This window comes from Macaca mulatta, chromosome 14 (assembly GCF_049350105.2).
Source record: "Macaca mulatta isolate MMU2019108-1 chromosome 14, T2T-MMU8v2.0, whole genome shotgun sequence".
NCBI lineage: Eukaryota > Metazoa > Chordata > Mammalia > Primates > Cercopithecidae > Macaca > Macaca mulatta.
The window spans coordinates 56,017,454-56,029,640 of record NC_133419.1 but is presented as its reverse complement, the minus strand read 5'-3'; the positions used below and the strand labels follow the sequence as shown (position 1 = coordinate 56,029,640).

At 42.5% G+C, this 12,187-nt stretch overlaps 1 protein-coding gene across 36 annotated transcripts in view; it reads left to right on the top strand.

Annotated features, from left to right (window-relative positions):
* Positions 1-12,187, top strand: part of ZNF143 (zinc finger protein 143) — a 63,473-nt gene that overhangs the window by 29,942 nt on the left and 21,344 nt on the right. For all 36 annotated transcript variants that reach the window (XR_013404034.1, XR_013404033.1, XR_013404031.1 and 33 more), the window contains 4 exons: positions 2,517-2,636; positions 4,186-4,261; positions 5,958-6,083; positions 9,414-9,593. Coding sequence is in view for 30 of the 36 variants with exons in the window: in XM_077963450.1 (XP_077819576.1) it covers positions 2,517-2,636; positions 4,186-4,261; positions 5,958-6,083; positions 9,414-9,593 (502 nt within the window). In the remaining 6 variants the exon portion in view is untranslated. The remainder of the gene's footprint in view (positions 1-2,516; positions 2,637-4,185; positions 4,262-5,957; positions 6,084-9,413; positions 9,594-12,187) is intronic.

The following is a 12,187-nucleotide window of genomic DNA, read 5'->3' as shown; positions in this document are numbered from 1 at the left end:
GAGGCTTGCTCCTTTCCCAGGCTGGAGTGCAGTGGCTTGATCTCGGCTCACTGCATCTTCTGCCTCCCAGGTTCAAGCGAGTCTCCTGCCACTGTCTCCCTGGTAGCTGGAATTATAAGCACATGCCACAACGCCCGCCTATTTTTTGTAATTTTTAGTAGAGACAGGGTTTCACTGTGTTGGCTAGGCTGGTCTGGAACTCCCAACCTCAGGTGAATTCGCCTACCTTGGCCTCCCAGAATGCTGGGATTACAGTTGTGAGCCACTGCACCCAGCCCTAATTTTGTATTTTTAGTAGAGACAGGGTTTCACTGTGTTTGTCAGACTGGTCTCGAACTCGACCTCAGGTGATCCACCCACCTTGGCATCCCAAAGTGTTGAGATTACAGGCCTGAGCCACCGTGCCTGGCACAGCCTGCATACTTAAATTTACCCATTAGAGTATACAGCTTAGTGGTTTTTAGTAAATTCAAAAAATTGAACAGTTACCACAATCTTAATTTTAGAACTTTAAAAATACCCCTAAAAAGAAAAATTTCTTGTAATTCTGTTCATATATTTTAGTGGTATGAATCCTTTTATAAATCTTACGACATTTTCAGGGTGAACCTAGCACTGTGAGTTATGAAGGCATATAAGACATAGTTCTTGACTTCAAGTAACTGATAGACTAATAGGGAAGAGAAGGAAATATAAATATCTTTACAACAAGACAGTGTGAAGGTCAAGTTTCATACCAGTGATATAAGCTAAATATCACAGGTTTGCTGAGGAAGTGAAGAATCATCTATGTTTGGAATGATGAGAACAGGCCTCATGGAAGTAGAGAGATGGAATTTTCTAGACAGAAAAGATGTAGAATTACATTATTCTTTGTATAGGCACTTTTCAGTCTATAATGAACATTTCCCTTTTGCCCATTGGGAATTATGCATACTTTTTTTTTTTTTTTTTTTTTGAGACAGAATCTCACTCTGTCTCCAGGCTGGAGTGCAGTGGCGTGATCTCAGCTCTCTGCAACCTCCGCCTCCTGGGTTCAAGCGATTCTTCTGCCTCAGCCTCCCGAGTAGCCTGGACTGTAGGCCTGTGCACCTCCACGCCCAGCTAATTTTTGTATTTTTAGTAGAGATGGGGTTTCACCATGTTGGCCAGGATGTTCTCGATCTCTTGACCTCGTGACACGCCCACCTTGGCCTCACAAAGTGCTAGGATTACAGGCGTGAGCCACTGCACCTGGCCTATGCATACTTTTATACAAATATTTTATCAACAGATCTACCTTCGTTCAGATAATTATGGTCTGCAACGTTTAATAGACATACCACAGTATGGGGATGACAAAATAAATAGCTTGTAATTTAACAATTACACTGAGATCTCTCCTGCTTGTTTTTTAGTTGATTTATATTACAAGGAAAAGTCAAAGTCTTTCTATATTCTTGTCACCTAATGCAGGGTATTTCTCAATTCCCCCACTGTTATTCTAGCCTCTGTAACTCCTCCTTTCTCTCCCCTTACCATTCTGGGATGTGTGTAATTGTAGTAGGTCATTACCCAGAATTATGTGCCATGTGTGACAGTCTGCAGAGATAGGATGTTGCAACACTATCACCACATGGCCCACAGAGTAGAAAGTCATTCTTCAATTTTTATGATACCCTAATTTCTATTTTAAAAAGCCTTTAAAAATCAGTGTTTGGATTTTTATGGTATTACATCCCAGAAAAATGATCTTCTAATGAATATAAGTGCAGAGTAGTAATTTTTTTGTATGGATTGTAATGTTTCCTATAGGTGACTCAGATGATCTAATTCCCCCCTTTCTCATTGCTTTTGAAATTGAAAACACTTCTGGCATTGTTTTTAGGACACAGATTCTTAAAAAAAGCAGGTAGACGGATCACTTGAGTATATCAAGGAATACCTGCATCCAATGAAGATGCTACTTATGTTGATTTTCTAGAGTGGGAATAATCTGTGAGCTCCAGCTGTGTATTTCTGTGACTCTCCTTTTGACTGCTGTACTTTCAGAGTCACTGAATTCAGCCATGCAATGGAATTAATGTGACTGACTTAGGGTGAGAATCCTAATAAAGTGATGACCTGAGATTGGAAACCCACATAACAGTTTTATCTTTTTTATTCTGAAAATCATAATTTGTCCATTTTATTTCTGTATTATTGATGGATTGATTGAGACAGGTCTCACTCTGTCACCCAGGCTGGAGTGCAGTGGTGCAACCACAGTGCACTGCAGCCTTGACCTCCCTGGGCTCAGGTGATCCTCCCACCTCAGCTTCCCAAGTGCCTGGAAACCACAGATGCACCACTACACCTGGGTAACTTTTTAATATTTTTTTATATAGAGACAGGGTTTTGCTGTGTTGCCCAGGCTGGTCTTGAACTCCTGGGCTCAAATGATCAGCCTACCTCTGCCTCCCCATGTGCTAGGATTACTGGCATGAGCCACTGTGCCTGGCTTAAGTAATTTAAATGATACTATTTGTTTTATTTAGATTGTTTTACAAGGACATGCTGCAAGAGTAACTGCTAAATCTCAGCAGAGTGGAGAGAAGGCATTTCGATGTGAATATGATGGATGTGGAAAATTATATACAACAGCTCATCATCTCAAGGTATATATAAAAGAAATGTTCTATCTGGTTATGAGAATACCTAGGATATTAAATACTAAGATCATATTTTTGTGTAATTCAGATGCCACTGTTTTGTCCCAGTTATCAAGATACTGGGACTTGGTCACACTCATACACAGACATGTAAAAACCTATGCAGACTTTAGAGACTGTTAATTTTTTGAGGGCTTGGACTGTGTTTTTTTCATCTCTGTATTCCTAGTGTCCAGGATACTACCTGGCACATGGTAGGTACTCTATGTATTTGAATATATGTTGTCAAGTATGAAATCCATATAATTATATGAGAGATATGTGTGTAGTCACACATCTCTGTTAATTCACTGAAATCTAGCAAAAGTTGGTATTAATTTGTCTTTTAAATATTTGGGCTAAGGCCGGGTGCAGTGGCTCACGCCTGTAATCCCAATACTTTGGGAGGCCGAGGTGGGTGGATCACCTGAGATCAGGAGTTCGAGACCAGCCTGGCCACATGGTGAAACCCTGTCTCTACTAAAAATACAAAATTAGCCGGGCGCGGTGGCAGGCGCCTGTAATCCCAGCTACTCGGGAGGCTGAGACAGGAGAATTGCTTGAACCCGGGAGGCAGAGGTTGCAGTGAACCAAGATTGCGCCACTGCACTCTAGCCTGGGCAGCAAAAAGCGAAACTCCATCTCAAAAAAATAATAATAAATACATAAATATTTGGGCTAAGTATTATTATTTCACTTGTTGCTATATGTAACAGAATATACCATGACTCAATAATAGCTAAGATTTGTTAAAGAACTTCCAATGTGTCACGAAGTGTGCACTTAGCATATCTGGAATAGTGACCCTAGGGCCCATCTTCACTATTTATCAGTAACCTTGGCATGTTAGTTGACCTCTTAGTACCTCATTTTCCTCATCTATAAAATTGGATCCTAAGAGTTGTCTCCCTCTCAGAGTGGTTGTAAAACTTAAATTAATACCATACACATAAAGTACTAAAAAGAGTGGCCTGATGTGGTAAATGTTCAGTAAATGTTAGCCATTGTCATTGTTACTCATTTGTCACAGCATCCCTCTATGGTAGATACTATTGTGTCCCTACTTTTCAGAGAGGCCTTTGAGGCTTAGAGAAGGCAAGTGCCCATGTCCACACCACTGGGCAGTGGTGGATCCTTGCCTCAGATCCAGGCCCCTCTAGCAGCAGCCTCCACACTCTGAACCTTACGTTGTGTAGCCTCTCCCAGCCCCCTGCTTCTAGTTTCTCATCACGTGTATGTTTCATGCAAACACCTTTGACCACTCGAGAAAGCTCACACCTCAAACGTTCCTGTTCCCTACTTAAAATATTATTAGTAGGTACCTCTTAATATTTAACATTTAGGTCTATATTGAGAACTATTGGGCTATCGTTTTTGTGAAGTTGTCTTTTTTATAAGGAAAAAAAAGCATACAACAAAATCATTTAGCAGTGTGGGAAAAAGTAGGTCTGTGTTGCAACCATATTCCTGAGGAATAGGTAAAGGAAATAGAATCATGCCTGCATTTTAATCACAGGTCCATGAGAGGTCACACACAGGAGATCGGCCTTATCAGTGTGAGCATGCAGGCTGTGGGAAGGCATTTGCAACAGGTAAAAGTATGAATTTTGTTTTTTTCTTGGTTCTAATTAGGGGTCAAGTAGAGACAGGCTAGTGGAAGGAACTGACCCCTTGGCTGTGTCTGAATCTGCAGAAGCACATGATCAGTTCTTCAGTCTCTCTCATAACTGCCTTTTGTCCTGCTTGCTCTAGACCCCTCTGTTCTTTCTTCACTGACCTGTCTCTGCCTGCTGTGTTTTTTCCTTCCTTCCTTCCTTCCTTCCTTCCTTCCTTCCTTCCTTCCTTCCTGCCTTCCTGCCTTCCTGCCTTCCTGCCTCCCTCCCTCCCTCCCTCCCTCCCTCCCTCTCTCCCTTCCCACAGTTTCACTCTGTCGCTCACTCAGGTTGGAGTGCAGTGGCAGGATCTTGGCTCACTGCAACCTCTGCCTCCCAGGTTCAAGCAATTCTAGTGCCTCAGTCTCCCAAGTAGCTGGGATTACAGGCGCGCGACACCATGCCTGGCTAATATTTTGTGTTTTTAGTAGAGATGGGGTTTCACTATGTTGGCCAGGCTGCTCTCAAACTCCTGGTCTCAAGTATTCCATCCGTCTTGGCCTCCCAAAGTGTTGGGATTACAGGTGTGAGCCACTGCACCCGGCCTGCCTGCTGTGTTTGATACTTTTCACTCCTCCACATTCTGTTTATTTTAGCAGGAAAATAAAAGCCAAGCTTTAAAGGCTGCCATAGACTCCAACATCAGGACAGGCCTTAGCAATGGGATGAGACCTCTGCATCCAGCAGGGCCAGGACTGGCACCAGACCTCCTGGCTTCCATTCTTCATTCCATGTCTTGATTCTACTTTGAGCTTTTGGAGTATGAGAACATCTGATAAAACTGAAGCACTTGCCAGGCGCGGTGGCTCACACCTGTAATCCCAGCACTTTGGGAGGCTGAGGCGGGTGGATCACAAGGTCAGGAGATCGAGACCATCCTGGCTAACACGGTGAAACCCCGTCTCTACTAAAAATACAAAAAATTAGCCGGGTGTGGTGGTGGGCACCTGTGGTCCCAGCTACTCAGGAGGCTGAGGCAGGAGAATGGCGTAAACCCGGGAGGCGGAGCTTGCGGTGAGCCGAGATCACGCCACTGCACTCCAGCCCGGGTGACAGAGCAAGACTCTGTCTCAAAAAAAAAAAAAAAAAAAACAAAACTGAAGCACTTTAGAAAGAAACACACAGCCTCTTCTAGACAGAAATGAAACTATTGAATTTTTAGGATGGCAGTCCTGAGCTGTGATACTTTTGTACATTTTTTTGTTTGTTTGTTTTTGAGATGGAATCTCACTCTGTTGCTGGAGTGCAGTGGCGTGATCTCGGCTGACCGCAACCTCCGCTCCTGGGTTCAAGCGATTCTCCTGTCTCAGCCTCCCAAGTAGCCGGGACTACAGGCATGCACCACCACACCCGGATAATTTTTTGTGTTTTTAGTAGAGACGGAGTTTCACCATGTTGGCCAGGCTGGGCTGGAACTCCTTACTTCAGGTGATCCGCCCGCCTTGGTCTCCCAAAGTGCTGGGGGTACAGGTGTTAGCCACCGTGCCTGGCCCTTTTGTACATTTTAAATAGTTATTCAGTGTATTTGCCTAATATTTTATACTTGGTATTGACTATATTTTTCAGTGACTTAATCTCAGTGTGCACGTTTAGAGGAATATTGTGTAATGACATTTCTTTTAATTTTTTCTTAAAGGTTATGGATTAAAAAGTCACGTCAGAACTCATACAGGAGAAAAGCCATATCGGTGTTCAGAAGATAATTGTACTAAATCTTTCAAAACTTCAGGAGATCTACAGAAACACATCAGAACTCATACAGGTACTAGTGGAAACAGAGTGTCATATTAGGCCAGGAATTCTTAAATCTGCAGGGAGGGGACTTGAGGAAGGAGTCTCTGGAAGAGTTTCAGGAAGTCAGTATCAAGGACCTCTCTTAAAACCCTGAAATTCCATATGACTTGCTGTTTGTGCATGTCTGCTGCTTTTCAGGATGAGGTCCCATAGCTCTGTTAGATTCTCAGAAGGGTCTATGTCCCAGAAAGGATTAACAGTGGCCCTAGACCACGAACTCTCTCAGGTTTTAGGAGTTGTCTGGGCAACAAGTTTATTTACCTAGGATTACACATCTAATTAGCAGCCGAGCTGAGACAGAACCTAAGGCACCCAGTTGTTTTCCTGCATTAAGCAGCTGCTAAAGAAAGTGTCTGAACCCCAACAGCCCCACAGAAAGGAAGACTCATTATTTTTTGTGATCATTTCTCTTTAAATTTTATCTTCTTTTCCTAAATAGTACTTTATTCTTATCTCCCCGACCATCTCCTCTCCTCCTTATACTTGATTACTTGTGGAGTTGGTATTAATAAGGTAAATATTTGCTTTGGATTGGAGCTAAAAAAAGTTCAGCAGCTATTGATAAGAGATGCTATTATGAGCTGTTGACTAAATAATGCAGCATTAAGGTAATTTAGTTTGGGATTTTAGTATAGATGTTTTAAACATGGTGTGATAGCTGTGTCCCCATATGTGGAAATATATGAAATAGTTTAGCTAATTTCCATGTAGGATTCTTGCAGCTATTAATGTTTAACCTGCAACTCAAGTGTGACCCCAAATTGGCTTTACTTTACAACATTGAGGAACAGAACTGTAGGTCCCTGCTTCCATCTCATTCATGCACTTTTTATTTATTGTATCAGAGGTGAGTATTTCCAAGCTCCCATAAATTCTACTTGAATTTGCAAATAAAACCAACTTGTTATATAAAAGCTATATCAAACCAATAATCTAGTTCTATAAATATTGATTTAAAAACGTCAGAATTGTGATTTATTTCATTGTATTCATTTGTCAAACCACATGTTCATATAACAGCTTTAAAATCATGATGTTTTCATTGGTATAGTGTGGGATTGAGTAAGGGGCATAAGGACTTCTGTAACAAATACAGAAGATTTCAGTGCAAAAACAAAGCAGGATGTTACGGTATCAGAGTAGTAATACAGTGAAAATTATTCTAGAACAGTTGATTCCCTATCATTAGCATGTCAGAGCTGGGAATACTTTAGAGGTCATCTAGATCCAAGAGAAAAAGACTTGCCTAAGATAAACTCTTTGTTTTCCTTAGGCTGACATAGTGAATAAAACTTACTAAAGATAGGATCAAAGATTCCTGCTCCTTTTAAAATGATTTCATACTTAAGGGGAGAAATCTTTTGGAATGCTTTGCACCAATAGGGAAATCATAATTTCATTTGACCAAAGGAAAAACAACAAACTAGCCAGGCATGGTGGCATGTGCCTGTGGTCTCAGCTACCTGGGAGGCTGAGGTGTGAGGATTGCTTGAGGGTAGGAGTTCGAGGCTGCAGTGTGCAACCGTCGTGCCTGTGAAGAGCCACTCCATTCCAGCCTGAGCAACGCAGTGAGACTCCGTCTGTTAAAAAAATTTAACATCCGGCCGGGCGCGGTGGCTCAAGCCTGTAATCCAGCACTTTGGGAGGCCGAGACGGGCGGATCACGACGTCAGGAGATCGAGACCATCCCGGCTAACAGGGTGAAACCCCGTCTCTACTAAAAAATACAAAAAAGCTAGCCGGGTGAGGTGGCAGGCGCCTGTAGTCCCAGCTACTCGGGAGGCTGAGGCAGGAGAATGGCGGGAACCCGGGAGGCGGAGCTTGCAGTGAGCCGAGATCCCGCCACTGCACTCCAGCCTGGGCGACAGAGCGAGACTCCGTCTCAAAAAAAAAAAAAAAAAAAAAAAAAAATTTAACATCCTTACTATATATAGATAAATATCTGTATCTGTCTACATAAAGAAATATTTTTTTCCCTTCCCCAGAAGTTGTTTGCCTAATTTGAGCTCTACCTAGAAAAGGGTACATGGGAATCAAAAGCAAAGGCTACTTCTTGCTTGACAATTTAAAGGCCTTTTGTGGTCCAAGATTGTATAAAGCAAATATGAAGGAAAGAAACATAATTGGTAAAGCAGATTTTTTTTTTTTTTTGAGACAGTGTCTCACTTCAGTGCCTAGGCTGGTGTGCAATGGCACAGTCACAGCTCACTACAGCCTTGACTTCTCGTGCTCAGGTGATCCCCCGTCTCACCCTCCCGAGTAGCTGGGACTACCAGTGTGCACCACCACACCCAGCTAAATTTTTGTATTTTTTTTGTAGAGATGGGGTTTCGCCATGTTGCTCAGGCTGGTCTTGAACTCCTGAGCTCAAGTGATCAGCTTGCCTTAGCCTCTCAAAGTGCTGGGATTGCAGGCATGCACTACTGTGCCTGGCCAGACTTTTTATAAACTTAGATAATGAGAGTAGTAGTAGTATGTCCAGCAGGTGTTTTTGACATATGTGCTAGGCGCTATATTTTCTTTCCTTTTTTTTTTTTTTTTTCTGGTTCATTAACACAAGTGTTTCTTGAACACCTACTATTTCCTGACACAGTTAATATTAGGCATTATCTTGTTGAACATTACTTAAAACACCTTTTTTTTTTTTTCTCTCGAGACAGAGTCTTGCTCTGTCACCCAGGCTGGAGTGCAATGGCACGATCTCGGCTGACTGCAACCTCCGCCTCTTGAGTTCAAGCAATTCTCCCACCTCAGCCTCCTGAGTAACTGGGATTATAGGCACCCACCACCACGCCCGACTAATTTTTTGTATCTTTAGTAGAGACAGGGTTTCACCATGTTGACCAGGCTGGTCAAAACACCATATTTTTAAAGAGCAAAATTTTTTTTCCTGCAAGATATTGTAGAATAAATCAAGTAGGATACAAGCTTTTAGGAAATTCTGGGTTTGTTCTAATTTAATTCATGTTCCTGACTGTACTTTTCTTTTATATTTCTTATGTTTTTCTCTCTGCTTTTCTCAGCTCATTTTTTTGCCTACCTGGATGATTCCATCTTAGAGAACTATGTAATCAGTGATTAGTTTTGAATACCATTCCCAGTTTCTTATGTAAATTTAAGTTTGGAGTGGAAGATGCTGTTTCCCCAACGCCCCCGCCAAAAAAAAAATGCCGAAAGGGAAGTTCAGCACCAGAAGGCTAGAGTCTTGAGCATGATCCTAGGCAGGATTGAAGGATAAGACATTTCAATCTTCTATATATTTTTGCACCATTTAATGTATTACCCTTTATATTTGCAGGAGAAAGGCCCTTTAAGTGTCCCTTCGAAGGCTGCGGTCGGTCCTTTACAACATCAAATATCAGAAAAGTGCATGTTAGGACACACACAGGAGAAAGACCTTATTACTGCACAGAGCCAGGATGTGGGAGGGCATTTGCCAGTGCAACAAATTATAAAAACCACGTGAGGATACACACAGGTAACAATCTCTGATCTTTTGGTCTTTTATCATTCAAGGCTTGTAACTCTTGCCTCTTCCAGAAACCATTTCCAACTAATCTCTTCCTTCCTTTCTATCACTTGGCATGGTGGAAGGAGATTAAGCAACTTAAAAAAGTTTCACCTTAACATTCATACATTCATTTATCCAACAAACAGTTATTGAGTATCTCCTGCCAGCCATCAAACAGAGAGAGAGAGAGAAGACATTGCCAAGGGCAGGCTACTTGGGAAGAGATAGTAGACATCAAGTTGCTGCAGTGTCTCCCATTATATGGACAAGATGCTGTGGGAGCAGAGAGGGGGGCAGTCACTTCTGCAGGAATGGGAGAAGCATTTTGGGAAGGCTTTCTGGGGGAAATTCGGCATACAGACTCAATCCTGAAGTTTACCACATAGGAGAGAAGGGTATTCCTGGCAGGGGAAATGTCATGGGGAAAGGCACAAAGGTATGAAAAAGCATGATACTTAGTGGTTCCATATGACAGGAGCATCAAGTACATGTAGAAGATTTGTACAAGGTGAGTTCTGAGAGGTAGCCAGAGGCCTTGCGTATTGTGCTGTCACAGTTAAGGTACCTCCTAAACCTTTTTTTTTTTTGAGATGGAGTTTTGCTCTTGTTGCCCAGGCTGGAGTGCAATGGCGCAATCTTGGCTCACTGCAACCTCCGCCTCCCAGGTTCAAGTGATTCTCCTGCCTCAGCCTCCCTAGTAGCTGGGATTACAGGCATGTGCCACACGCCCGGCTAATTTTGTATTTTTAGTAGAGACGGGGTTTCTCCATGTTGGTCAGGCTGGTCTCAAACTCCTGACCTTGTGATCCTCCCATCTCGGCCTCCCAAAGTGCTGGGATTACAGGTGTGAGCCACCACACCTGGCCAAAGCATCTTTTTATGTATTTATTAGTCGTGTAATATCTTCTTTGGAGAAATGTCTATTCAAATCCTTTGCCCATTTTAAAAATTGGGTTGTGTCTTTATTACTGAGTTGTGTAACTTTAATTCTGGATCTAAGTCTCTTATTAGATATGAGTTACAGATATTTTCTTTCATTCTGTGGCTGGTTTTTTTTTTTTCTCTTGATGATATCGTTTGCAGTATAGAAGCTTTTAATTTTAATCCTCCATTTTGTGGATATAGTTTTGGTGGGTGAGAATGGAATGGCAAATGTGAGAGTAAGGCAGAATATGCATTCGTTTTATAAGAAAAATTTTAATTATTGTTTTATTACTGGTATTAAGAGTAAACTTTTGTTAATTCAAAATTAAAATACTTTTTTCTTTAAGACGGAGTCTCGCCCTGTCACCCAATGTGGAGTGCAATGGCATGATCTAGGCTCACTGCAACCTCCGCCTCCTGGGTTCAAGCGATTCTCCTGCCTCAGCCTCCCGAGTAGCTGGGACTACAGGCGCACACCACCACACCCAGCTAATTTTTGTATTTTTAGTAGAGTCGGGGTTTCACCATGTTGGCCAGGATGGTCTCCATCTCCTGACATTGTGATCCACCTACCTTAGCCTCCCAAAGCACTAGGATTACAGGTGTGAGCCACTGTGCCCGGCCAAAATACTTTTTTTTTTTTTTTTTTTCTGAGACGGCGTCTCGCTCTGTCACTCAGGCTGGAGTGCAGTGTCGTGACCTCAGCTCACTGCATCCTCTGCCTCCTGGGTTCAAGCAATTCTCCTGCCTCAGCCTCCCAAGTAGCTCGGATTACAGGCCCCTGCCACCACACCTGGCTAATTTTTGTATTTTTAGTAGAGACAGGGTTTCACCATGTTGGCCAGGCTGATCTTGAACTCTGATCTCAGGTGATCCACCCGCCTTGGCCTCCCAAAGTGCTGGGATTATAGGCATGAACCACCACTCCCAGCCCTGATACTCAATTTTTATGTGCTATACATAAACACGTACCTACAAATGAGTTCACTTACTGTTAAATAATTATGGCCAGGCGTGGTGGCTCACACCATTGCACTCCAGCCTAGGTGACAGAGAGAGACTCCGTCTCAAAAAGAAAAGAAAAAAGTAATGGAATACAGACTAATTATCTGAAAGCTAGCCATTCAACACATGTTATGGGCAAATTAGCATTCAATAAGAGAGATGCCTACATTAAGTTTGGCCATACCGATATCTTTGGAACATTTAGGTAGAGCAGTGCTCTCAAATGAGGCTGCATAAATCAGTCTTTAAAATAGACTGATAGACTGATTTTCCAGATCCTGTCTGCAAAGATTCTGACATAATTGGACTGGGGTGAGGCCCAGGCATCAGGATGTATTAAAAGCTCCCCAGGTCTTTTAGTAGACTGTTTGAGAATAATTGGAGTAGAGACAGTCAGTATGCAGTTATAAATGTTGGTCTGACCTAAGAGGTAGTTGTGGGCTGGAAGAAAAGATTGGCTAATGATCAAGTAACTGCTACAATAACTGGTCACAATATCTAGTAGAGTGTAAAGATTCAGCCCTGAGAAATGCAGTCCTTCTGCCCCCCCCCCCCCCCCCCGCAAGGCTAGTCAGATGACCCAGTTGAGGCAGGCTATGCAACTAGCCAGTAAGGGAGCTCAAAAGCTCAAT